This window comes from Scyliorhinus torazame, chromosome 11 (genome assembly GCF_047496885.1).
Source record: "Scyliorhinus torazame isolate Kashiwa2021f chromosome 11, sScyTor2.1, whole genome shotgun sequence".
Classification (NCBI taxonomy): Eukaryota; Metazoa; Chordata; class Chondrichthyes; order Carcharhiniformes; family Scyliorhinidae; genus Scyliorhinus; species Scyliorhinus torazame.
This window is the reverse complement of record NC_092717.1, coordinates 151,568,942-151,596,691: the sequence shown is the minus strand read 5'-3', so window position 1 is coordinate 151,596,691 and position 27,750 is coordinate 151,568,942. Positions and strand designations below refer to the sequence as shown.

Here is a 27,750-nt window from a genome sequence, read left to right as displayed (position 1 = left end):
AAACCCCTCCCCAAACCCGAACCTCTTCAGCACCTCCCACAGGTACCCCCACTCTACCCTATCGAAGGCTTTCTCAGCGTCCATCGCCACCACTATCTCCGCCTCCCCCTCCCTCGCCGGCATCATGATAACGTTCAAAAGCCTCCGCACATTCGCGTTCACTGTCTCCCCTTCACAAACCCCGTCTGGTCTTCATGGATGATCTGCGGCACACAATCCTCAATCCTCGTGGCTAAGGCACCTTGGCATCTACATTTAGCAAGGAAATCGGTCTGTAGGACCCACATTGCAGGGGATCCTTGTCCCGCTTTAGGATCAAGGCGATCAGTGCCCGGGACATCGTCGGGGGTAAATCACCCCCCTCCCTTGCCTCATTAAAGGTCCTAACTAACAGCGGGCCCAATAGGTCCATATACTTTTTATAGAACTCGACGGGGAAACCGTCCGGCCCCGGTCCCTTCCCCGCCTGCATGCTTCCTATCCCTCCTCCAGCCCAATCGGGGCCCCCAGTCCCGCCACCAGTCCCTCTTCCACCTTTGGAAACCTCAATTGGTCCAGGAAATGGCCCATCCCTCCCTCCTGTGGGGGCTCAGATCGGTACAATTCCTCGTAGAAGTCCCTGAAGACCCCATTGATGCCAACCCTACTCCGCACCACGCTCCCTCCCCTGCCCCTAACTCCCCCGATCTCCCTCGCTGCGTCACGCTTCCGAAGCTGATGCGCCAGCATCCGGCTTGCCTTTTCCCCATACTCGTAGACCGCCCCCTGGGCCTTCCTCCACTGCACCTCAGCCTTCCTGGTGGTCACCAGGTCGAATTCGGCCTGGAGGCTGCGCCTCTTCCTCAACAATCCTTCCTCAGGCTCTTGCGCATACCTCCTGTCTACCCTCACCATCTCCCCACCAGCCTCTCCCCCCCCCCCCCCCCCCCACCCCCCGCTCCTTGTGGGCCTTAATGGAGATCAGCTCTTCCCCCCCCACCACCACCTTCAGTGCCTCCCATACCATCCCCACTCGGACCTCCCCGTTGTCATTGGTCTCCAAGTACCTCTCTATACTTCCTCGGGCCCGCTCGCTCACCTCCTCGTCTGCCAACAGCCCCACCTCCAAGCGCCACAGCGGCCGTTGGTCCCTCTCCTCCCCCATCTCCGAGTCCACCCAATGCGGGGCGTGGTCCGAAATGGCTATTGCCGAATACTCGGTATCCTCTACTCTCGCTATCAGCGCCCTACTCAAAATGAAAAAGTCGATTCGAGAATAAGCCTTATGGACATGTGAGAAGAATGAAAATTCCTTGCAATTCCGGCCTTGCAATTCTCCAAGGGACCACACCTCCCATTTGGTCCATAAATCCCCTCAACACTAGCCGCCGCCGGCTTCCTACCCATCCTAGACCTGGAGCGATCCAGTGCCGGATCCAACACCGGGTTAAAGTCTCCCCCCATTATCAGGCCCCCCCCACTTCCAAGTCTGGGATCTGACCCAACATACGCCGCATAAAACCCACATCGTCCCAGTTCGGAGCATACACATTGACCAGTACCACCCTCTCTCCCTGCAACTTACCACTTACCATTATGTACCTACCGCCATTATCTGCCACAATGCTCGACGCCTCGAATGACACCTTCTTTCCCACCAAGATTGCCACCCCTCGATTTTTGGCATCCAGCCCCGAGTGAAACACCTGACCTACCCACCCTTTCCTCAGTCTTACCTGGTCTGTCACCTCCAGGTGTGTCTCCTGGAGCATAACCACATCCGCCTTGAGCCCCTTCAGGTGCACGAACACGCTTAACCGGCCCATTCAGTCCCCTTACATTTCAGGTTATCAGCCGGATCAGGGGCGCTACCCGCTCCCCTCCCCCGCCGACTAGCCATGACCCCTCCTCGGCCAGCCACGCCCCCACACCCGGCCCGTTCTCCACAGCAGCATACCCCCGTCTCGACCCCCCCCCCCCCCCCCCCCACTCGCTTCAGCTCCTCCTTGACCTTAGCACAGCAGCAACTCTATTCTCCCCCCCCCCCCCCCCCCCCCCCGGCTAGCTGGTTTACTCCCCCCATTGCACTTCCACAAGTCTGCTGACCCCGGCCACTCCCGCATCCCCTTCGACTCCTCCCATTGTGTGGCACACCCTCCTCTCCCGCTCCCCATCCACAGGCTCCCCCCCCCCCCCCCCCTCCGTTCTAAGCACGGGAAACAATCCTCACTTCCCGGCCCCGCCACCAACCAAAACTGCCCAACCCGTCCCATCCACCCTTGTTAGCCTTGGGCCTCCTCGCCAACACTCTATGGGCCCCTTCCAGCTCCAGGGGCCCCTGGAAGGACCCCGCTCCCATCAGCGAGTTCAACATGGTGACCACGTAGGCCCCTACGTCCTGCCCCTCCGGGAGGCCCAGAATCCGCAGATTCTTCCACCTCGGCCGATTCTCCATCTCCTCGAACTGCCCCTGCCATTTCTTGTGGAGCGCCTCGTGCACCTCCACCTTTACTGCCAGGCCTAAGATCTCGTCCTCATTGTCAGAGATCTTTTGTCGAGCCTCTCGGATCGCCACCCCCTGGGCCATCTGTGTCTCCAGCAGCTTGTCAATAGAAGCCTTCATCGGCTCTAGCAGGTCCGTTTTAATCTCTCTGAGGCAGCGCTGGATACCCTCCTGTTGCTCCTCCGCCCACTGCCTCCACGCTGCCTGGTCTCCGCCCGCCGCCACTTTGTCCTTCTTCCCTCCCTTCTTCTGGTCCTCCACCACCTTTTTTGTCGCCCCGCTCCTAGTTAAAGCCATATACTGACGGGGAGCTATTATTAACTCCTTCCCACACCGGGAAACGTCAAAAAAGTGCCATTGGAGGCCCCGTAAAGAGCCCAAAAGTCAGTTTTTGCGTGAGCTGCCGAATGTGCGACTTAGCTCCGCATAGCCGCAACCGGAAGTCTCGAGAGGGAATCCTTTTGGCAGTGTTCGCTTCACCAATCTGCTGCAAAAAGTCTGTGGAAACTCCTGAAAAAGGTCTGAGAGTCCGTTCCAGGTGGGAGCTGCCGACTGCACGACCTACTCCTCCATGGCCGCCACCGGAAGCCTCGTCCCTGCTTCTTCAATGGCCTTGGTGAGATCTTTTCACAGTTGTTCCCTCTGCTGCTAGAATTCACCTTTCATAAAGGCCCTCAAGTCAGCTTGCAGCTTTAAGCTTGCCCTTCCCCCGCCTGCATGCTGGAAGAGGCCCCTCTCTCCCCTGCAGTTACAGCCAAATCTCTTACTGTTTCTGCCGGGTCTGGTAACCAAGAGACATATCATTCCTGAGGGACGCTGTCAGGGGAATGTTGCAGTCTTCTTCCCACACCGGGAAATGTCAAACAAATGCCGTGGGGGCCCGGTAAAGAGCCCAAAAGTCCGTTCCAAGCAGGAGCTACCGAATATGCGACCTAGCTCTGCATAGCCGCAGCTGGAAGTCTTCACAGATGGAATTAATAGTCATTTATTGACGAGTGCTTTATGAATTGAGTCACATGTAACCTACGAACAATTGTCTCAGAACATTTTTTAAAAATAATCACTAAGAATTTAAATGTTGTAACGCCAATGAAAGCAATTTTTCTTACATTTTGCGTTTAACTAAAATTGAACAATTCTTTAATCACTAAGAGTAGCCAGAATTTCAAAGCCATTAGTCTGAGGGAAAATTGGCCTTTCTATCAATGCGTACCATATAGTGGCCTAGCTATTCTAAATTAAATTCAAACCCATTGTTACTTTTACCATCCTCTGCGCCGTTCTTGGTATAATATATTGCCTACATGTTGAGAATCTGAATGCCACATGGCTGTGTATCCTGTCAATGCAGCATTTCAAAATTGTATGAGCTATTTCAGTTAAAACACACAAGACACGCACTTTGCAAGACCATCCCTTCTCTTAAATAATGGCGCAAGCTTTGTTCATCACTTTTCTCTTGACACTTCCACTTCAAATCAAACCAACACTTTGTCCCCAAAATACAGATGCTTTTTACAAGTCAAGAGGTAGCAATAGTTAATTCCCAATTTTATATATTAATATATGATTTCTCTCCCAATAGGCCAATCTTATAATGTGCAAATCACCAACTTGCTTTCCAAACATTTTGTACATGTGCACATTCTTCATTTCCTTTCTGTAATATCAGCCCCCAAGACTACATTTACAGTATCTTTCACATTGGTACGCGATAGTTTTGGCCTTGCACTGGCGGAAAGCCTCAACTATAAATGTGGAGTTAGGGCCTGCACACTCACTCCAAAGCAAATTCACTCTGTTCGGTGTCAGATCAGGGTTTGATCTCCAGGTTAGACAGCAGGTATACAATGGCCTCAGTTTTGCATAATTCGTTTTTGCATTTGTGTGCCCTTAACACGGTATATACTGTGTCGTCCGCCTTTTGAGGAAAAGCACACTTGGCTGAGAATTACAAACTATCCCAAAGGAATGGCTATTAAAAAACTGTTGTTTGTTTGCAGTGGCACAACAAAAACATTGATACTGAAACCTGCTGCAGCAATTTTAGAATCATAGCATTGGAGCTTCAGGGCCTTGAAGAATATATCTTTAAAACTCCACTGCTGCAAATGAAACTGCTTTGCACTGACACTATGGTGCAAATGTACATTTGGTCTCTGACATTTCTAAAGTTTTTCCTTTTCAATGATTCTCACTTCAGTCTTACAATTCTAACCCCTCATTCCTTTGGTTTTTCATTCACACATCATGGGTTTCTTTATTTTGTCATTCTCTAGTTGGATGTTCCTATAATCAAACTAATTTACAAAATTGTTTTTTTGTATAAAATTTCAAAAGAAAATTCAGGCTTGAAATCCCACAACAAAACAGTTCTTTGTTATTACTTTCAGGCATGTAGCATGCTTTTCCTGGTTTTTGGATTCCTATATGGTTTGCTTTATGAAGCTTAAGTGTATGAAAACACTGTTAATCAGTGATACCCATTCTTTCTGCAATTTGTTTCTAGGTGGTATTTTGGTAAAATGGGTCGCAAGGACGCAGAGCGATTGCTGCTACATCCAGGAAACCCGCGTGGCACATTTTTAGTTAGAGAGAGTGAAACCACAAAAGGTAACAACCATTTTAAGTGTTTAATGTAGCAGTAAATAGGCCAGAAGATTTGCAATTATACAGGAAGTCTTGTAAAGCAACAGTGAATAAATTAAGAAATCAGGAAATTATCGGAGCATGTAACAAGGGTATTGCAATAATATGGGAACTTTAATCTTCATATGAATTTGGCAAACAAATTAGCAAAAGGAGCTTAGATAGTGAATTTATGGAATGCTTTTCAGATAGTTTTCAAGAACAGGATGTCAAGGAACCAATGGTGGAACAAGCAATTTTAAATTTATTTTTCAGTTAGATGGAATTAATTAGTAATCTTATCATTAAGGATCCTCTGGGGAAGATCATGAGATGATAGCACGTCATATTATGTTTGAGGGTGATGTGGTTAAGTGAAGGCAAGTGCCTTAAATTTAAAACCGAGCCAGTTATGGAGGTGAGGAGCAAATTAGCTCAAATAGATTGGGCAACTAAAAGGTATGATGGATATGATGACAACTATTTAAATCAATCATTCATAATTCTCAATTAATATACATTCTCTTGAGGAATAAATACTTCCCCAGAAAAGTGACACCAGCCATGGCTAACTTGAAGTTAAGAATAGTTTAGATTAGAAGAAGCTTAAAATGTTACCAAAAAGAGTAAGAAGCCCGAGGATTGGGACTGTATTAAAAATCAGCAATGGATGATAAATTGATAAAAAGGGAAAAATCAGAATGAGAGTAAACCAATAATGAATACAAAAACAGATTGTTGGAACTTTTACAAGTATGTTAAAAAAAAAACGAAATTAGCAAATGTAAATGCAGAAGAAAGAGAAATTAGAATGAGGAATAAGGAAATGGCTGACACGAAGCAAATATTTTGTTTCTTCACAGTAGAAGACACGGAGCATAACAGGAATTGTGGGAAACCAAGGCAGTAAGGAAGTTAAAGAAAAAAGTGAGAAATTAATGGGACTAATAACGGACAAATCCCCTATACTTAATAACTCTCCCTTAAGGTTTTAAAAGATTTGGATGCAAAGTTAATTTATGCATTAGTTTTGATTTTCCAGAATTCCTCTGATTCTGGAACGGTCCCCATGGATTGAAATAATGTAAATATAACATGGCAGGGGAGAGGAAACAGAGTCATGGAGAAAGAATTGGGTTTGAGAAACTGGTAAACAGCCTTAAGAGAATTGCAGTTCGAAGGGTGGTCCTTGTTCACTTAGAGGTTAGGGTTAGAGATTTGGAAATAATAAACAAGTGGTCCTCTCTTCGATTTGTAATGGAACCAGTGTATCTGATTGTTGTTGTCCCAATGTGAGATATACGGAGATTAGATTCACGTGAGCCCCAAATCAAAGGAATATTTTGAAAGTCAAGTTAATTAATTTTGATCTCTATTCTAGGGTATCCCAGGTATGTCATGTTGCCATGGTAATAGACTGCAGGATGATTTTATTCTCACAAACCATTATTTGAAGTTAGTTTAGTGCAGATTTGAGACGGACAGAGACAACATCTGCCGAGAGCTGTTACGCAGCTGGAACCGAGAGAAGAGGGTGATCAGAAACCAAAGGTGATTTGGAGTCACTAAGTAAGAATGCAGTGAGACCAATGCTTGAGCTGGGAGTTCACAGTTACAAGGTAATTAAGGAAAATATTGGAGGGTTGCTTAGCTGAGTGATACTGGAAGGAGCCCAATAAGTCTCGTACCTTGCGAATAGCAAGAAATTTAATTCCTGAGAGCTGTGGCATACCTTGATCCCAGGAAAAGGGAAGAAACCCCAAAGGTACTGTAAAGCACAGGGGAATTCTTGGATGAAATAAAAGTAGGATAATAAATGGTCTGTTGAGACTTTAGATTTAAAATATGTGTTTATCTAATATAGTGTTGCTAGTTGTACTTTTCTTTACCTCTTGTACAATAAAGTACGTTTGTTTAAACATAAACTATTGCGGAATAATTCAGTAAATAAGTGGGTGCTTGAGTTTCTTCTAAAAAGCACTAGTCTCTAAGATTGTAACAGTATATATATTAGTCATTTTTAGTAGCATGTACGTTCAAATGTGTACACTTGTGCAAGAACAATGAGTACATTATCAAAGCATTGATTGCTGTTGACAGAGGGGATGTTCTGGAGTGAGCAAGCAGAGTTACAATGAACTGCCAAGAACAAAGGTTCACTGCAGTCAAAGGCTCGGGTTGCAAACAACAGCATGCCTGGAGCACAAGTAGGCAATTATTTGAGATATTGTTGAGAACAACATGGTTAAGGAAATGAAAAATTGCGAAAGGAATTTAGGTATCACAGTAACTTAACTATCTATCAATTGTTCTATGCTTCCTGAATTAAGTGTTAACATTGAAATGGAATGGTAATTTTGATCGAAGGGAAGCTAAAAATATGTATCCTCCTATCTATTTTGTTGGTACAGGTTAAAAACCTGAACTGATCTTAAAAAATGAGGCATGTGCTTTCACTAAACCTATTAAAAATGGCAACATGATTTTCAAAATTTCCTAAATAATCTTTCAGGTGCATACTCTCTTTCAATAAGAGATTGGGATGAAGCAAAAGGCGATAATGTCAAACACTACAAAATCCGAAAACTTGACAGCGGTGGTTATTATATTACAACAAGAGCACAATTTGAGTCACTACAGAAGCTGGTGAAACATTACACAGGTACCTCCTTTTCGAAAAGGTTCAGATAATTGAGTTTCAGAAATGCAGCTTTTCAAGGGTGGAATAATGAACCAAGTGCAGTGTTGAAAATCTGAAGAAACTCTTAATTCACTCAGGAGCAAGCATGTGCTCTGTATCAGCTTGGTTCAGTTGGTAGCACATTAGTCCCATTCCAGGTCTTGAGTACAAAAATCAACCCTGATACTCCAGTGTAGCACAAAGGGAGCAGTTGCACTGTCAGAGATGCCAGCTTTTGGATCAAATGTTAAACTTTGTCTCCATCTGCCTGCTTGGGTGGATGTAAAGGTCCCATGGCACTATTTTGAAGAAATGTAGAAGAGTAATTCCTGGTGTCTTGGTCTATATTTCCCCCTCAATCCAGATCAAAAAAACATTATCTGATCATTATCACATTGTTGTTTGTAGGGGTTTGCTGAGTTGAAATTAGCTACAGTGTTTCCTATGTTCCAACAGCGACATTTCAGACAGTATTTCATTGGCTGTTAGACACCCCATTACTCGCCCCCTTACACTCCCACTCACACTCCCACTCAGACCCCCTTACACATCCCCTCACACTCCATTGCTAACCCCCTCATACCTCCTTACATGCTCCTCACACCCCATTACTCACCCCCTCAACTCTCTTACACGCCCCCTCACACCACCTTAGGCACCCCTTCACGGCCCCTTACTCGCCCCTCACCCCCTTACTTGCCCCTCACACGCCCTTACTCGTCCCTCGCACCACCTTACTCGCCCCTCACCCCCTTACTCGCCCCTCACCCCCTTACTCGCCCCTCACCCCCCCTTACTCGCCCCTCACAACCCCTTACTCGCCCCTCGCGCCCCCTGACCCGGCCCCTCGCGCCCCCTGACCCGGCCCCTCGCGCCCCCTGACCCGGCCCCTCGTGCCCCCTGACCCGGCCCCTCGCGCCCCCTGACCCGGCCCCTCGCGCCCCCTGACCCGGCCCCTCGCGCCGCCTGACCCGGCCCCTCGCGCCGCCTGACCCGGCCCCTCGCGCCGCCTGACCCGGCCCCTCGCGCCGCCTGACCCGGCCCCTCGCGCCGCCTGACCCGGCCCCTCGCGCCGCCTGACCCGGCCCCTCGCGCCGCCTGACCCGGCCCCTCGCGCCCCCTGACCCGGCCCCTCGCGCCCCCTGACCCGGCCCCTCGCGCCCCCTGACCCGGCCCCTCGCGCCCCCTCTGACCCGGCCCCTCGCGCCCCCTCTGACCCGGCCCCTCGCGCCCCCTCTGACCCGGCCCCTCGCGCCCCCTCTGACCCGGCCCCTCGCGCCCCCTCTGACCCGGCCCCTCGCGCCCCCTCTGACCCGGCCCCTCGCGCCCCCTCTGACCCGGCCCCTCGCGCCCCCTCTGACCCGGCCCCTCGCGCCCCCTCTGACCCGGCCCCTCGCGCCCCCTCTGACCCGGACCCTCCCGCCCCCTCTGACCCGGACCCTCCCGCCCCCTCTGACCCGGACCCTCCCGCCCCCTCTGACCCGGACCCTCCCGCCCCCTCTGACCCGGACCCTCCCGCCCCCTCTGACCCGGACCCTCCCGCCCCCTCTGACCCGGACCCTCCCGCCCCCTCTGACCCGGCCCCTCCCAACACACCTGACCCGGCCCACCTCAACCGCCCCTGACCCGGCCCACCTCAACCGCCCCTGACCCGGCCCACCTCAACCGCCCCTGACCCGGCCCACCTCAACCCCCCCTACCCGGCCCACCTCGACCCCGCTCACCCGTCTCACCCCCTTCTCGCCCTCCCCTTCTCGCCCTCGTCCTCCCCTTCTCGCCCTCGTCCTCCCCTTCTCGCCCTCCCATTCTCCCCCTCGCCCTCCCCTTCCCCCCCTCGCCCTCCCCTTCCCCCCCTCGCCCTCCCCTTCCCCCCCTCGCCCTTCCCTTCCCCCCTCGCCCTCCCCTTCCCCCCCTCGCCCTCCCCTTCCCCCCCTCGCCCTCCCCTTCCCCCCCTCGCCCTCCCCTTCCCCCCCTCGCCCTCCCCTTCCCCCCCTCGCCCTCCCCTTCCCCCCCCTCGCCCTCCCCTTCCCCCCCTCGCCCTCCCCTTCCCCCCCTCGCCCTCCCCTTCCCCCCCTCGCCCTCCCCTTCCCCCCCTCGCCCTCCCCTTCCCCCCCTCGCCCTCCCCTTCCCCCCCTCGCCCTCCCCTTCCCCCCCCTCGCCCTCCCCTTCCCCCCCCTCGCCCTCCCCTTCCCCCCCCCGCCCTCCCCTTCCCCCCTCGCCCTCCCCTTCCCCCCTCGCCCTCCCCTTCCCCCCTCGCCCTCCCCTTCCCCCCCTCGCCCTCCCCTTCCCCCCCTCGCCCTCCCCTTCCCCCCCTCGCCCTCCCCTTCCCCCCCTCGCCCTCCCCTTCCCCCCCTCGCCCTCCCCTTCCCCCCCTCGCCCTCCCCTTCCCCCCCCCCCTCGCCCTCCCCTTCCCCCCCCCTCGCCCTCCCCTTCCCCCCCCCTCGCCCTCCCCTTCCCCCCCTCGCCCTCCCCTTCCCCCCCTCGCCCTCCCCTTCCCCCCCTCGCCCTCCCCTTCCCCCCCTCGCCCTCCGCTTCCCCCCCTCGCCCTCCGCTTCCCCCCCCCTCGCCCTCCATTTCCCCCCCCTCGCCCTCCCCTTCCCCCCCCTCGCCTTCGTTCTCGCCCTCGCCCTCCCCTTCTCCCCCTCGCCCTCCCCTTCTCCCCTCGCCCTCCCCTTCTCCCCCTCGCCCTCCCCTTCTCCCCCTCGCCCTCCCCTTCTCCCCCTCGCCCTCCCCTTCTCCCCCTCGCCCTCCCCTTCTCCCCCTCGCCCTCCCCTTCTCCCCCTCGCCCTCCCCTTCTCCCCCTCGCCCTCCCCTTCTCCCCCTCGCCCTCCCCTTCCCCCCTCGCCCTCCCCTTCCCCCCTCGCCCTCCCCTTCCCCCCCTCGCCCTCCCCTTCCCCCCCTCGCCCTCCCCTTCCCCCACTCGCCCTCCCCTTCCCCCCCTCGCCCTCCCCTTCCCCCCTCGCCCTCCCCTTCCCCCCCCTCGCCCTCCCCTTCCCCCCCCTCGCCCTCCCCTTCCCCCCCTCGCCCTCCCCTTCCACCCCCTCGCCCTCCCCTTCCCCCCCCTCGCCCTCCCCTTCCCCCCTCGCCCTCCCCTTCCCCCCTCGCCCTCCCCTTCCCCCCTCGCCCTCCCCTTCCCCCCTCGCCCTCCCCTTCCCCCCTCGCCCTCCCCTTCCCCCCTCGCCCTCCCCTTCCCCCCTCGCCCTCCCCTTCCCCCCTCGCCCTCCCCTTCCCCCCTCGCCCTCCCCTTCCCCCCCCTCGCCCTCCCCTTCCCCCCCTCGCCCTCCCCTTCCCCCCCTCGCCCTCCCCTTCCCCCCCTCGCCCTCCCCTTCCCCCCCTCGCCCTCCCCTTCCCCCCCTCGCCCTCCCCTTCCCCCCCTCGCCCTCCCCTTCCCCCCCTCGCCCTCCCCTTCCCCCCCTCGCCCTCCCCTTCCCCCCCTCGCCCTCCCCTTCCCCCCCTCGCCCTCCCCTTCCCCCCCTCGCCCTCCCCTTCCCCCCCTCGCCCTCCCCTTCCCCCCCTCGCCCTCCCCTTCCCCCCCTCGCTCTCCCCTTCCCCCCTCGCCCTCCCCTTCCCCCCCCTCGCCCTCCCCTTCCCCCCCTCGCCCTCCCCTTCCCCCCCTCGCCCTCCCCTTCCCCCCCCTCGCCCTCCCCTTCCCCCCCCTCGCCCTCCCCTTCCCTCGCCCTCCCCTTCCCCCCCTCGCCCTCCCCTTCCCCCCCCTCGCCCTCCCCTTCCCCCCCTCGCCCTCCCCTTCCCCCCCCTCCCCCTCGCCCTCCCCTTCCCCCCCTCGCTCTCCCCTTCCCCCCTCGCCCTCCCCTTCCCCCCCTCGCCCTCCCCTTCCCCCCCTCGCCCTCCCCTTCCCCCCCTCGCCCTCCCCTTCCCCCCCTCGCCCTCCCCTTCCCCCCCTCGCCCTCCCCTTCCCCCCCTCGCCCTCCCCTTCCCCCCCTCGCCCTCCCCTTCCCCCCCTCGCCCTCCCCTTCCCCCCCTCGCCCTCCCCTTCCCCCCCTCGCCCTCCCCTTCCCCCCCTCGCCCTCCCCTTCCCCCCCTCGCCCTCCCCTTCCCCCCCTCGCCCTCCCCTTCCCCCCCTCGCCCTCCCCTTCCCCCCCTCGCTCTCCCCTTCCCCCCTCGCCCTCCCCTTCCCCCCCCTCGCCCTCCCCTTCCCCCCCTCGCCCTCCCCTTCCCCCCCTCGCCCTCCCCTTCCCCCCCCTCGCCCTCCCCTTCCCCCCCCTCGCCCTCCCCTTCCCTCGCCCTCCCCTTCCCCCCCTCGCCCTCCCCTTCCCCCCCCTCGCCCTCCCCTTCCCCCCCTCGCCCTCCCCTTCCCCCCCCTCCCCCTCGCCCTCCCCTTCCCCCCCCTCGCCTTCGTTCTCCCCCTCGCCCTCCCCTTCTCCCCCTCGCCCTCCCCTTCTCCCCCTCGCCCTCCCCTTCTCCCCCTCGCCCTCCCCTTCTCCCCCTCGCCCTCCCCTTCTCCCCCTCGCCCTCCCCTTCTCCCCCTCGCCCTCCCCTTCTCCCCCTCGCCCTCCCCTTCTCCCCCTCGCCCTCCCCTTCTCCCCCTCGCCCTCCCCTTCTCCCCTCGCCCTCCCCTTCTCCCCCTCGCCCTCCCCTTCTCCCCCTCGCCCTCCCCTTCTCCCCCTCGCCCTCCCCTTCTCCCCCTCGCCCTCCCCTTCTCCCCCTCGCCCTCCCCTTCTCCCCCTCGCCCTCCCCTTCTCCCCCTCGCCCTCCCCTTCACCCCCTCGCCCTCCCCTTCACCCCCTCGCCCTCCCCTTCACCCCCTCGCCCTCCCCTTCACCCCCCTCGCCCTCCCCTTCACCTCCTCGCCCTCCCCTTCTCCCCCTCGCCCTCCCCTTCTCCCTCCTCGCCCTATCCTCCTCGCCCTATCCTCCTCGCCCTATCCTCCTCGCCCTATCCTCCTCGCCCTATCCTCCTCGCCCTATCCTCCTCGCCCTATCCTCCTCGCCCTATCCGCCTCGCCCTATCCCCCTCGCCCTATCCCACTCGCCCTATCCCCCTCGCCCCCTCGCCCTACCCTTCGCCCCCTCGCCCTACCCTTCGCCCCTCCCTTCTCTCCCTCGCCCTTCCCTTCTCTCCCTCGCCCTCCCCTTCTGCCCCTCGCCCTCCCCTTCTGCCCCTCGCCCTCCCCTTCTGCCCCTCGCCCTCCCCTTCTGCCCCTCGCCCTCCCCTTCTGCCCCTCGCCCTCCCCTTCTGCCCCTCGCCCTCCCCTTCTGCCCCTCGCCCTCCCCTTCTGCCCCTCGCCCTCCCCTTCTGCCCCTCGCCCTCCCCTTCTGCCCCTCGCCCTCCCCTTCTGCCCCTCGCCCTCCCCTTCTGCCCCTCGCCCTCCCCTTCTGCCCCTCGCCCTCCCCTTCTGCCCCTCGCCCTCCCCTTCTGCCCCTCGCCCTCCCCTTCTGCCCCTCGCCCTCCCCTTCTGCCCCTCGCCCTCCCCTTCTGCCCCTCGCCCTCCCCTTCTGCCCCTCGCCCTCCCCTTCTGCCCCTCGCCCTCCCCTTCTGCCCCTCGCCCTCCCCTTCTGCCCCTCGCCCTCCCCTTCTGCCCCTCGCCCTCCCCTTCTGCCCCTCGCCCTCCCCTTCTGCCCCTCGCCCTCCCCTTCTGCCCCTCGCCCTCCCCTTGTGCCCCTCGCCCTCCCCTTCTCCCCCTCGCCCTCCCCTTCTCCCCCTCGCCCTCCCCTTCTCCCCCTCGCCCTCCCCTTCTCCCCCTCGCCCTCCCCTTCTCCCCCTCGCCCTCCCCTTCTCCCCCTCGCCCTCCCCTTCTCCCCCTCGCCCTCCCCTTCTCCCCCTCGCCCTCCCCTTCTCCCCCTCGCCCTCCCCTTCTCCCCCTCGCCCTCCCCTTCTCCCCCTCGCCCTCCCCTTCTCCCCCTCGCCCTCCCCTTCTCCCCCTCGCCCTCCCCTTCTCCCCCTCGCCCTCCCCTTCTCCCCCTCGCCCTCCCCTTCTCCCCCTCGCCCTCCCCTTCTCCCCCTCGCCCTCCCCTTCTCCCCCTCGCCCTCCCCTTCTCCCCCTCGCCCTCCCCTTCTCCCCCTCGCCCTCCCCTTCTCCCCCTCGCCCTCCCCTTCTCCCCCTCGCCCTCCCCTTCTCCCCCTCGCCCTCCCCTTCTCCCCCTCGCCCTCCCCTTCTCCCCCTCGCCCTCCCCTTCTCCCCCTCGCCCTCCCCTTCTCCCCCTCGCCCTCCCCTTCTCCCCCTCGCCCTCCCCTTCTCCCCCTCGCCCTCCCCTTCTCCCCCTCGCCCTCCCCTTCTCCCCCTCGCCCTATCCCCCTCGCCCCATCCTCCTCGCCCTATCCTCCTCGTCCTCCTCGCCCTCGCCCTCCTCGCCCTCCCCTTCGCCCCCTCGCCCTCCTCGCCCTCCCCTTCGCCCCCTCGCCCTCCCCTTCGCCCCCTCGCCCTACCCTTCGCCCCCTCGCCCTACCCTTCGCCCCCTCGCCCTACCCTTCGCCCCCTCGCCCTACCCTTCGCCCCCTCGCCCTACCCTTCGCCCCCTCGCCCTACCCTTCGCCCCCTCGCCCTACCCTTCGCCCCCTCGCCCTACCCTTCGCCCCCTCGCCCTACCCTTCGCCCCCTCGCCCTACCCTTCGCCCCCTCGCCCTACCCTTCGCCCCCTCGCCCTACCCTTCGCCCCCTCGCCCTACCCTTCGCCCCCTCGCCCTACCCTTCGCCCCCTCGCCCTACCCTTCGCCCCCTCGCCCTACCCTTCGCCCCCTCGCCCTACCCTTCGCCCCCTCGCCCTACCCTTCGCCCCCTCGCCCTACCCTTCGCCCTTCCCTTCACCCCCTCGCCCTCCCCTTCTGCCCCTCGCCCTCCCCTTCTGCCCCTCGCCCTCCCCTTCTGCCCCTCGCCCTCCCCTTCTGCCCCTCGCCCTCCCCTTCTCCCCCTCGCCCTCCCCTTCTCCCCCTCGCCCTCCCCTTCTCCCCCTCGCCCTCCCCTTCTCCCCCTCGCCCTCCCCTTCTCCCCCTCGCCCTCCCCTTCTCCCCCTCGCCCTCCCCTTCTCCCCCTCGCCCTCCCCTTCTCCCCCTCGCCCTCCCCTTCTCCCCCTCGCCCTCCCCTTCTCCCCCTCGCCCTCCCCTTCTCCCCCTCGCCCACCCCTTCGCCCCCTCGCCCTCCCCTTCGCCCTCCCCCTCGCCCCCTCGCCCTCCCCTTCGCCCCCTCGCCCTCCCCTTCGCCCCCTCGCCCTCCCCTTCGCCCCCTCGCCCTCCCCTTCGCCCCTTCGCCCCCTCGCCCTCCCCTTCGCCCCCTCGCCCTCCCCTTCGCCCCCTCGCCCTCCCCTTCGCCCCCTCGCCCTCCCCTTCGCCCCCTCGCCCTCCCCTTCGCCCCCTCGCCCTCCCCTTCGCCCCCTCGCCCTCCCCTTCGCCCCCTCGCCCTCCCCTTCGCCCCCTCGCCCTCCCCTTCGCCCCCTCGCCCTCCCCTTCGCCCCCTCGCCCTCCCCTTCGCCCCCTCGCCCTCCCCTTCGCCCCCTCGCCCTCCCCTTCGCCCCCTCGCCCTCCCCTTCGCCCCCTCGCCCTCCCCTTCGCCCCCTCGCCCTCCCCTTCGCCCCCTCGCCCTCCCCTTCGCCCCCTCGCCCTCCCCTTCGCCCCCTCGCCCTCCCCTTCGCCCCCTCGCCCTCCCCTTCGCCCCCTCGCCCTCCCCTTCGCCCCCTCGCCCTCCCCTTCGCCCCCTCGCCCTCTCTTTCTTCCCCTGAACGCTCGCCCCTATCTCCACCCCCTCGCCCCTATCTCCACCCCCTCGCCCCTATCTCCACCCCCTCGCCCCTATCTCCACCCCCTCGCCCCTATCTCCACCCCCTCGCCCCTATCTCCACCCCCTCGCCCCTATCTCCACCCCCTCGCCCCTATCTCCACCCCCTCGCCCCTATCTCCACCCCCTCGCCCCTATCTCCACCCCAACACCTCTCACTTGGAAATAAAATTGCCAATTTCAGAATCCTGAGGGATAAAATTATTAATTGATGGAATGTAGTGTTATGAAATGTTTCCTGGTATATTCCCCCTATTTCATCTTTTTAATATGTATTTTAATTTTCAAAATTTGTGCAATTGTTTTCTTTCAACCAATTTCTTCAGATCATGCCGATGGTTTATGCCATAGATTAACTACTGTGTGCCCTACTGTAAAACCACAAACCCAGGGACTGGCTAAAGATGCATGGGAGATTCCTCGGGATTCCTTGCGTCTAGAAATTAAACTTGGACAAGGCTGTTTTGGTGAAGTCTGGATGGGTAAGTATGTTAGCTGATTTTTTTTAAAATTGTAATCCAGATGTTCTGTTTCCAAAATGGTCATTGTTTCTACAGTTTATTAAAAAATTCTACTCTACCTTGAACAACCAACTGGGCTGTAACAATGCTAGACATTCTGCTGCTCCAGGCTAGTGCTAGATTGTTTCCTTAACAGTTTTGCAATTTAAATCCCCATTTCATTTCATGCTGCTTTCACTAGTTCTAATTAACAATATTGGGGCAGTCTCAGAACAAAAAAGGGGACAGGAATTACAATGGGAAGTTGTTCTGGTATAGTGAAGTTTCCAAAGTCAAACCTCAGACTGGCTTGAGAACATCTGGAAGGGAAAGCAACAGGCCATGTTATGTGTAAGAGTGAAACTATAGTTTCTGGTGAAGGAGTGGGTCTGCAGGCAGACTTGCTAATAGCTGGGACTGATCAGTCTGTCCATCACTGTACAGCAATAGAGAGACTTGGGACAGCATCCACCTTAACTCCCAAAGCTCCTCAAAATAGTTGATCCATCAAGTGAAGCCACTGAAAAGAAGCCGATGGCAGACAAAGGTAGAGGAGGTACAAGTATCCACTGAAAGAGGTATGGCCAGACTCGGGAAGGATGATTTGACTGAGTTCACATACACTTTTCACGATTCAGGGGGCTAGGGAGGCCAGTTCCTGCAGATTAGTGCGAGGTGGCAGTGGAATTCATAAAACTATTGGCTTTTGACGAATTGGGAGTTCCTTACCCAGACTTTGGAGCTCTATTCCTGGGCTAAAGTGTGCAAGGGTTCTTGCATAGATGACATGATTGAAATGAAATGAAACGAAAATCGCTTATTGTCACAAGTAGGCTTCAAATGAAGTTACTGTGAAAAGCCCCGAGTCGCCACATTCCGGCGCCTGTTCAGGGAGGCTGATACGGGAACTGAACCCACGCTGCTGGCCTGCCTTGGTCTGCTTTAAAAGCCAGCTATTTAGCTCTGTGCTAAACCAGCCCCAAATGTCAGGTTATAGATTTGTTCACGCAAAGACAATTAGGCTAAACTTAGGCTAAGTTTTTTCAGGTACAATACAGCAAACGTGCACAAAGTTAGTACATATGAATTATGGAGAAGCTTCCACAATATTATCCCCTTTTTCATTTTTCAGGAACTTGGAATGGAACCACAAAAGTGGCGATTAAAACACTAAAACCGGGTACCATGTCTCCAGAAGCATTTTTGCAAGAGGCTCAAATTATGAAGAAACTGCGTCATGATAAACTTGTGCCATTGTATGCTGTTGTCTCGGAAGAGCCAATTTACATTGTAACAGAATACATGGCGAAAGGTTAGATTATTTGTAAATAACTGTCTTGTAAACCTGATAGTTTGTGTATATATAAATAATACATGCACATAACGTTCAAAGGCATTCCAGTTGAACACCAAGAGCAATTGTGTAATGCACTTTTTTTTTTGTTCTTTGTATGATCTTATTATAATTTTAAAAGTAACATCCTCTGTTGCTGATAAGGAAGAAACCAGTTTTTAGATTAATAGAGTCTGAAACAGCCAGAAATAAAATATTTATGCAGTTGACATTAAAGAGACCTTGTAACTAAAATTCAGGAAAGAAAGAACAAAAATGCATTTATAAAAGACTTCATGTCCAGAGGACATTAAGTATTCCATTTTATTTTTTTGTTGTTTTTATAAATTTAGAGTATCCAATTCATTTTTTCCAATTAAGGGGTAATTTAGCGTGGCCAATCCACCTACCCTGCACATCTTTTGGGTTGTGGGGGCGAAACCCACGCAAACACGTGGAGAATGTGCAAACTCCACGTGGACAGTGATCCAGAGCCGGGATCGAACCAGGGACCTCGCCGCCGTGAGGTAACCGTGCTAACCACTTGCGCCACCGTGCTGCCCTTAGCATTCCATTTATAATGGTGTTGGTTGAGGATAGACTGACAGTTGGGATTTCAGGAGTGATCGAAAGATGAAGGGCGGGTTTCTCCGTTGACCGATGCAGGAATCGGGAAACTCAATTGGACGTTCTGGTGCCAAAATGCCGCAGGCGCCGATTTGACTCCAAATTGCAATTCTCCGTCACCTCGATAGCAGCGTCAATGCATTCCGGAAAGCAAATACAGTATAAACAATTTGCATATCATTAGCACGCCTGACCCAGTATTCTCCAGGGCCTCCGTGATTCTCCTCCTCCGATGGGCCGAGATACCGACGGCATTGTTCATCTGCGCCTTAAAAAATTGTGAAACCGGCATCGTGACTGATGAGACAGGACGCGGAGAGGAGGCAGGAGGCAGAGAGGAATGACTGTGGACTGCCGGGCCAGACACTGGCTGGGCTGTGGTGGGGAGTGGGCCCTGCCGGGGTAGGGGAATTTGACAAGGAACAGGCCAAGTGGCCGGGGTGGCCCCCCACGGGCCTTGGGCGGTGTCCAGTCCTGCACCGCCATTACCGAGGCCTGCAAGGCAGCTGCGCATCCAATGACCACCCATCTTGGCCCTTAGTTCTGCCAGAGTGACACAGGCTGTATGGGTACCTCCACCCCCGCACCCAACCCTCCGCCATACCCACTACCACCGGGTCGCCACCAGCCGGTGGCCCACCCAGTCAATGCCCACAGTAGCCCTGATGGATGGCGCCGGGCATGGGCCATGGAGCATATCCCTGACAAGGGCAGTGCCAGCCAATGGTACCCCTGTCATCAGGGACAGCCACCAGGGCCAGAGGCCCCCACGGTGCCGGCCACTGACGCAGCCAAGGGTGGGGGGTGGGGATATGGGGGGGCAGAGCATGAGTGCCAACCGGGGCTACCATGTAGCCCGGTGGACCTGGTCGGGCATGGGGGTATGCACCATGCCAACATGTCGATCTTTTACCCCCTGCAGGCAATGGATATTGGAATTCAACCAACAATGGTGGCCTTTTGTTAGTCGCCACAGCCCTGGGGGATGCCTGTGGCTGTCAGCGATGGAGGAGCTGCTCGAGGAGGAGGAAACTGCAGCAGCAGAGCATGCTGAAGAAGAGACAGGTGGCTGCTGCCCAGGATGGAGAGCCAGCCGCCCAACAGGCCAAGGAGGAGATGCCAAGGAGGCGCCACATGAGGCCTTGTGTGCACCGGCATCGCCTGTCTTTCGAGGACCTGCTGGACCGGGCATGCCGAAGACTCCGGCTGAGCAGAGAGAGAGTGTGACATATCTGCCAGATGATGGCACACCTAGCACCTTGGGGGTATGGGGAGGTCATCCTCTCCTGGTGGTCATCAAAGTGACGGTCACCCTGACTTTCTACTGCACGGGGGTCGTTCCAGGTGCCGAGTGGGGACCTGTCCGGGATCTCACTGACCTCGGTGCATAGGTGCATCCGCGCCATCATGGAGGTCCTGTATGCCCAGCTGGATCAATGCATCCACTTCAATGTGGACCAAGCCCACCGAACATCAGGGTTCGCGCCATTGACAGGATGTCCTGGGACCAGAGGGTGATCGACGGAATGCATGTCCCCCTACAAGCACCTGCAGATAACAGGCCGCTCTACACAAACCAAATGAACGTGCAGCTTCAATGTGACCATCAGCTGAGCATCATTCAACTCTGCACCCAATACCTGGGCAGAGTGCACAATGCCTTCATCCTGGCACACTTGACTCCTGACATGTTCCGGATGCCACACCGGTTGGGGGGTTGGTTCCTGGGTGACGGGGGTTATCCACTGCTGTCATGGCTGATGGCACCTATTCCGAGGCCAGAGACCGACATGGAGACCCATTACTATGAGTTCATCCAGCAACCAGGATCATGATCGAGCGGTGCTTCAGCCTCCTGAAGATGCCGTTCAGGTGCCTGGACAGCTCCGGAGGGGCTCTCCACTATGATGCTGAGAGGGTCGACTGCATTGTGGAAGCCTGCTACGTCCTCCACAACATCACAGAGGGGCAATGAGCTGGCGGAGGAGGAATACCAGGCCTTGTCTGACGAGAATGCGGGGGAGGGCGAGAATGGGCAAGACATGGGGCCCAGACAGGCAATGGAAGCTGCACGACGTGTACACCAGGGCCGACGCACACGGGACGCTCTGATCGCCTCCAGGTTCACCAAATATGTGTGGAGTGGGGGGAGAACTGGCCAGCGGATGGACACCACATCGCACCGTCGTGGCCATGGAGCACAGGGAGTGGACCATCTCTGGTACTGTGCCACATCGTGCTGTAACTGTGACACCACCTTCTGGGTTTGTGTCACACGAGATAGTGACTATGCCATCTCCCTCTGGGACTGGGTCACCTCCCTCTGTCCGCACCACGTCAGCCAGCGCCTGGGCAATACCACCGATGTTTCTAGCCATGGCCTGCTGTGACTAGGCTACGCTCAGAAGCGCAGCTGCGATGCCCAGATGGCTCTGGCACATGGCTGTCTGTGAGACGGCAATCCTGTCCTGGGCCTCGGACGGCGCCCACACTGAATACCCCAGACCTTGCAAATGCTGATCTGTACTCAAAATTGCTTCCCCTAATCCCTCAACCGCGGATGCCATCCATGTGGTGTTGGTCTGAGTGGCACGCATTGTCGGCACCACCTCTCTTGCTGCTGCACATGGTTGGACTCTTCCAGCTGCGCCTGCAGGTGCTCGCCGATAACCCCTCAGGTCGTCCCTGGCTCTGCGACTGCATCCCCGTGATTGATGGAACTGTCAGTTCCAGATGCCCGAAACCCGTCTGGATGGCAGCTAGTCCCTGAGGTTGATCTGCCCTCCGACTATACGCCCCCTTGAGGGGGGTGGGGGTTGGGGGGGTGCTGAACAGAAAACAATATTGTGAGACAGTCTTGACGCATGCAGCCCAGGGTGTGGGTAACTGGTGGCCTCAGTGGCCAGGGCACTCGGTCATGGCAGCTGGTATAGGTACCGGCATATGGTGCAGGGTGGGGGTTCGCCCGCCCTCCAGGTGTTTGGGAGGGGGTCAGGTTATGGGTGTTTGGGACGAGGGTTGGAGCCAAGGCACAGTGCTGCCTACTCGCCCTGGACGCCCTGAGGAGGTTGTGCAGTTTTTTACGGCACTGCTGGCTGGTCTGGACGACGTTGTCCGCGACGCTGACTGCCTCTTCCACCTGTGCCCAGGCACACAGCGGCTGGCAGCCTCATTCCCAGTCTGGGATACAGGGTCATCTTGCTCTCCTCCACGGCGACCAAGAGGGTCTGCGACACGAGCTTTAGGGCTACCCTCCTCACTGCCATCTTGTTGACTGGGATGCTGCATGTGGGGACTGAAGTGGGTATATGTGGCTGCAGCTTTCAGCATCCTGAGTGTCAATGTGAAACCGGTGAATCCCACACAGTTTCTCATTTCCCATTGTGTTCCACGTGGTGTTGGTGCTAGTCCCTCAACAGTAGCTGAATCGGTCCAGGTGTGGCGTGACTTTTTCTGTCATGAAAGTCTACAAATTCTGCGTCGGGGTCAACACTTAGTCTCAGAAATGGAGTATCCTGCCCAACAATAGACAATGCTGCAATCAAGAGGAGGAAACTTCAGATAGACTATGAAATAGGAGAGAGAAATTGCAAGAAATGTCCTCGGCATGAGACTGTTGCATGGGTAAAGATGTGCAACCACTGAAATTAAAATTATTGCTTTAACTTTCCACAACCTAGCTAAATCGTCTGTATAAAATTGGCAATTTGTGTTTTGCCGTGATACACTGAGTTGATAACATTAAATTCATATAGTAGCTTCATTAAATCATCGATAAATAGTTACGTGAAAAGCAACTCATTCTGCTGAGTTTGAGTGATTGGATGTAGATTTTAGTATTAAAGTAAAATATATTGTTCTGAGGTGCAAGTCTGAAGAAAGCAGATCGTCAACTAATAAACTGAACTAATATCAAACAAATGTTTTTGTTTAAAAAAACAAATTACTGCGGATGCTGGAATGTTTTTGTGTGGTCCACTGTAAGCGAAGTGCAGCTTTCTAAAATGTTTGTTGTGCATGTTTTAAGTGTGACTTCAGCAAAGCTGTCGATAATACTCAACCAGCACTATTCTACTGACAGCTAACCCATTTCACAGTCTCAATATGCTGCTTTTGTTTCATACAGTTATATCCAGCACTCTAAAAGTAAATCAAGTGGCCATTAGAAAACAGTTATAGTCCTGTTCAAATTATTCAAAATTGGTAAAAAGTAATCTAAAGATTAACTTTTTATTATTATAGGAAGCTTATTGGATTTTGTAAAGGAAGGTGATGGGAAAGTTCTGAAACTTCCTCAGCTTGTTGATATGGCTGCGCAGGTGAGTAAGTTGTCTATTATAAAAGTGCTACATTTATTGAATTTTTTTTTACCTTGTTTAGTTCTAGAAGCGTGGCAAAATTGAGATTTAACTGTGAACATGTGAAATGTCAGTGATTGCTTTTTGTCAAGTATATAGGTGTAAGACATTGCATGAAAGTTTTGTCTGATTTTGTTGTTTTTTTTCTGAGCCAAGTGAAATCATGAACTTCTCACTGAGTAGAATTGTTATGGCCACTTTTTTGAAAATATGAAATAGTTTAACAAATTTAATTTGATTTGGATTTGTCATATGTACCAAGGTACAGTGAAAAGTATTGTTCTATGCACAGTCCAGGCAGATCGTTCCATACATGCAAAACATGAGAAATGCATTTGCACTAATATAAGTAAAGCTGAAAGTAAAGTCAACTCCTACGATTCGTGCCCTCATATGTTCACTCATCCATGATTTAAAATGTAGCATTCCGGATAGCCATCAATGTAAAAACTCACACCAAAAAATAAAAACACATGTGAGAGACACAAACTTGCCCCGTTTGAAGAACAAATAAGGGCCAGTTAGTATTTCTGGTCGTCGTACTGCCAAGTTAACATTTGTGAGCAGAAGAGATCCACACAGAGGACATGGATAAGTTATTCAATGTGTGGCTAGAGCACCAGCATTGAAGGAGTGCTCCAGTCAATAGTCCAATCATTTGAAACAAAGACCTTGAATAGTCCCTTGTCTTCATATTCTGAAAGCAGAACCTTTGACCACAGTCGGTGATTGTTGGAAGCAATTCGCCCTCCTCATGCAGTTGGCATAATTAAGTACTCATGCATAAATGCCTGCTGGAAAAAGATTTGCCTGGAACTATGAATAATTTTACAGGGTTCCCCAATGTGGAAGCTGAAGTGGCCAGGATTGTTGAGTTGACAAAACAAGTTGAGGAGAGAATCATAGAATTTTTATGCAGAAGGAGGCCATTCGGCCCATCGAGTCTGCACCAGCCCTTGGAACGAGCACCCTACTTAAGCCCACACCTCCACCCTATCTCTGTAACTCAGTAACCCCACCTAACCTTTTTGGACACTAAGAGCAATTTATTATGGCCAATCCACCTAACCACATCTTTGGACTGTGGGAGGAAACCGTAGCACCGGAGGAAACCCACGGAGACGCGGGGAGAAACAGACAAGTGACCCAAGCCGGGAATCAAATCTGGGACCCTGGAGCTGTGAAGCACTGTGCTATGTTGCCCCCTGAGAGGGATTTGAAGACATCACCACAGCTGGAGTGGATGAGTTGCTTCAATATCATCAAGAGGAACACTCTCTGGAAGATTTGGTAAACTCATGAGATTAAATGTTCCTGAGCAGGAAGAAGAGTCTAAAAAGACTTGGTTCACAACCAAGATAATGGCAGATCTCATGCAGGTTAGCTGGAGATTTGAAAAATAAGGAGGCAACAAACCATAATATAAAAATGGAAAGAAAGTTTGCATTTTGTAGAGTGATTGACGTGGCTAATGCTCCTTGGAGAACTTTACAAAATTAAAAAACAAAAGGCGGAAAAGTCAACAATAACATGTCCACCTCATCCACATCAATGCCTGCAACAGCCACATCACCACGCCATCTACATCCACTCAGTGCATGTACTGCACAGTCAGTAATGTACACTGCTGTGACCTATAAATTGTACTATAGGTGCGGATTGTATTCTGTAATTGATAAGTGTTAAATTGTTCTTGTTTTCCTGTGTTGACAAACAATTTCTTCAGCAAAATTGCATTCAATGTGCTGTTCGGTAATGTACTGTCATTTGTAAATTGTGCTGCTGTATTCTGTAATTGAAAGGTTTGACATTGTTTATGTTTTCTCTCTGTGTTGACAAACAATTTCTGCAGCAGAATTCTCAATTGACTCCCATTAATGTGCAAATGTGATATTTGGGGATAGCTGGCACACATTAAATTCAGTTCCATTATAAACTGTGTTCGCCATTCTGTAATAAACTGTGTTCCCCATTCCTAATTTAACTCTCCATGAGATCTCACGTGAGCAGAACCCCCATAGATGGTGGGAGTTGACTGTAATGTCAACCTGTAAGCCAGATGATCTAGGTAAATTATACATATCTTTCTGCAAAAATAAGATGTTGATTTTAATACAGTTCATATCATTGCAGTGAAACCAGTTGGGATCTCCTGCAACCACATTCTTATCACCTACCCATCTCTCTTTCCCACTCAGCCTATCTGGTTTTAGATTTGGAAAACTTAAAGTCCTATCACTCAGTCAAGCCTTTATTTGAGTATTGGCAGAAGCAAGATTCTGACATAGTGCGATGCATTTAACCAAAGATGGAGAAATCTATCTAAACTTATTTTGTCATTGATTTAAAACATCTGTTATCCATTATTGTTCCTGTCATTATTCTACAAATGATAAAATTCAGGGTGTAAATTCCAAGAATAATACCAATAATAATAATTCCAAGAATCAGCCAAAAATATATGAATACTAAATCACAATTGGCCCCAAAGGTTTCGGATAGAGGTTACTTGACCTGCAGTTATTTCACTAATTGTCACGAGTGATTCATTTTTATGTTCCAGATACTTGATGGTAGTAAGTACTGTACTCCTCAATATGTACAAATAAATTTTTTTACTGCTATACTTGCATTTATATTTATTCCAACTACAAATGCTGAATTTGTATCATAATATTTGTTATTGATAAATTATGTGAAATACCTGCTAAATGTGATGAACTTTTATGTTCGATAAGATTGCTGATGGCATGGCGTATATTGAACGAATGAACTACATCCATCGAGACCTGAGGGCAGCCAATATCCTTGTAGGTGACAATCTTGTATGTAAAATAGCAGACTTTGGGTTGGCACGGTTGATTGAAGACAATGAATACACAGCAAGACAAGGTAAAGTTTGGCAATTCCATCTTTGTTAGGAGCATGCACAATTCTGTAAAGGTATACTGGTCCTGTCAATAATTTGTTCTTCTCATTTAGGAGCCAAATTTCCTATCAAATGGACAGCTCCAGAGGCTGCTTTATATGGGCGGTTTACAATCAAATCTGATGTGTGGTCTTTTGGAATTCTGCTGATAGAGTTGGTTACTAAGGGAAGAGTGCCATATCCAGGTAAACAAAAGGCTAAATTCAAGACCAATGAGTCTTCCAATAAAATGCTGAGAAAGCATTAAATGAATGTTTCAGTTAATGAAGGGAAGTTGATTTTCAGAGATGTAACTTGAGTGCCTATGTCCTGGTCCTGTACGCCAGCAGAGCAGGTGTGTTCCCAAAACCGGCAGCGCAGAATTGGGAGACTATGCTCCACATCACTTTTCTGAGCTGTACGTCAATATTTTATATTTTGTAAGCTGAAGTGCTTGTACATTTCATGTATTAGGTTTTATTAAGGTCCCACAATTGATGCAAAAATATTTAAATTAACACCTAGCATAATTCTACAAAATTTATTTTAAAAGTTTGCCTAGAATTGATGCAATGACGGCTATTGACAAGACAGCTGCTTCAGCTTCCTTTGGGTCTGAGAGCAGAACTTTCCCATCTGCGGTAGGAATATATGCAACCAGTTTGCAAGATCTCTACTGCATTCTACTGTTGTACATGTAACTTATTCATTTCTGATCAGTATTGCAAAGAACCTATGCTGCCCATGCATAAATTAAACCAGTTTTAGATTTATTGTCACATGTACTGAGGTACAGTGAAAAGTATTGTTCTGCATACAGTCCAGGCAGATCAGATCGTTGCATGCATGAAAAAACATGGGGTACACAATAAATACACAATGTAAATACATAGACATCGGGTGAAGCATACGGAGTGTAGTGCTAACAGCAGTAGAGAAGATGTGTAGAGAGATCAGTTCAGTTCATAAGAGGGTCATTCAGGAGTCTGGTAACAGCGGGGAAGAAGCTGTTTTGTTAGTGCGTGTTCTCAGACTTTTGTATCTTCTGCCCGATGGAAGATGTTGGAACCCGCGTGGGAGGGGGCTTTGATTATGCTGTCCACGTTCCAGGTGAATAATGTGTCAGTCATCATAGTTGTACATGCATCTCCTTTATCTATTTAATGTGTCTACATTGGCACATTTCCCAAAATGCATGCTTATGACAGCCCTGAGTTGAACTTGAGTTCTTCCAGAGTGCTGAAAAATGGGCAGGTTCATTCATAGCTTTGATATGTGAAGTCAGCAGCAAATTTGCATGTAGAAGGGTTTCAATTAGACATTGTGTTTTGACTATGCTTTGCAGGAGATACAAAGACAGAATTGCAGAGTTGTGTAATGGGTTGTCATGGCAAAGTGAAAATATGACTGATGATTGACCACACTTTGTGGCATTAGATTATGGGGCATTTGCATGTTAAGCCTTACCAGATTGCTTAATGCCCAATTTGTTCCATATGGTGGAGGCGTATTAGAAATTTATTCCTGATGGGTGTGGTGCACTGCTGTCCTCTTGGGATGTTATTATGGAGTTCCAAACAGGATTAACAAGTTTTCACTTTCACCTCCAGCAGCAATATGTCCACTTCACCAGCTATGAAGCAAGGGGATCAATGCTAGTACTACACCATTTTCCCACCATCTTGTTTCCTGTCATATCACTTACAGCTGTTGCTTCTATCACACCTTAAAGCTTTTGCAAAGATTGAAGTGCATTCAAAGCAATTTTCAACCTTTTAAAAGCTTTTGACAATTTTTAGTTACATGGACTCACTTATTTAGCTTTGGAGACTGCATCCCCTAATGTTTTTACAGTAGTCCTTTATGGTTGCACGCTTTCAATATACTATGGAGTCTTTGCTCAAGGCACCACCTATCCAGGATGCATATTTAAATATTTCCGTTAATCTCGCAGCATCTGGGAAGCCAACTCATCATTCTGACAGCATGTAATTTGATATTCGTGCAAAAGACCCAAAAGGTTTTTTTCGGTGGAATTGTTGAATTGGTTCATGAAAGTTTCACCATTGTCAGTACTGGTGTCACTCACTTCCGGTTTGTCATAATTACGTCTGTACCTGTTTTATGGATGGCATGGCTCCATGATTTTGAAGCATAATTAAAAAACAATGGTCAGAAGTGGCGTTTTTCTTTTTTAGCACTAGATTTGTCTTTTCCATCAGGCTGCTGACCATCTACTCCAAGTTGTTTGATGGCTTGATTCTCTTTGCATCTTGTTCCAAGGGATGATTAAAATTATCCATGACTGGGATTTTTACCAGATTCCGCAGACTAATCAGTTTTCCCAAAAACTCTCCACGAGTAACTCTAACATTTTTCATAGAATTTACAGTGCAGAAGGAGGCCATTCGGCCTATCGAGTCTGTACCGGCTCTTGGAAAGAGCATCCCTACCCAAGCCCACACCTCCACCCTATCCCCATAACCCAGTAACCCTACCCAACACTAA

At 53.4% G+C, this 27,750-nt stretch overlaps 1 protein-coding gene across 3 annotated transcripts in view; it reads left to right on the top strand.

The window, feature by feature from the left end:
• yes1 (YES proto-oncogene 1, Src family tyrosine kinase) overlaps positions 1-27,750 on the top strand; it is a 106,534-nt gene that overhangs the window by 68,448 nt on the left and 10,336 nt on the right. For all 3 annotated transcript variants that reach the window (XM_072467896.1, XM_072467895.1, XM_072467897.1), the window contains exons 5-11: positions 4,992-5,095; positions 7,623-7,772; positions 15,843-15,998; positions 17,149-17,328; positions 22,219-22,295; positions 25,073-25,226; positions 25,317-25,448. In XM_072467896.1, the coding sequence (XP_072323997.1) occupies positions 4,992-5,095; positions 7,623-7,772; positions 15,843-15,998; positions 17,149-17,328; positions 22,219-22,295; positions 25,073-25,226; positions 25,317-25,448 (953 nt within the window). The remainder of the gene's footprint in view (positions 1-4,991; positions 5,096-7,622; positions 7,773-15,842; positions 15,999-17,148; positions 17,329-22,218; positions 22,296-25,072; positions 25,227-25,316; positions 25,449-27,750) is intronic.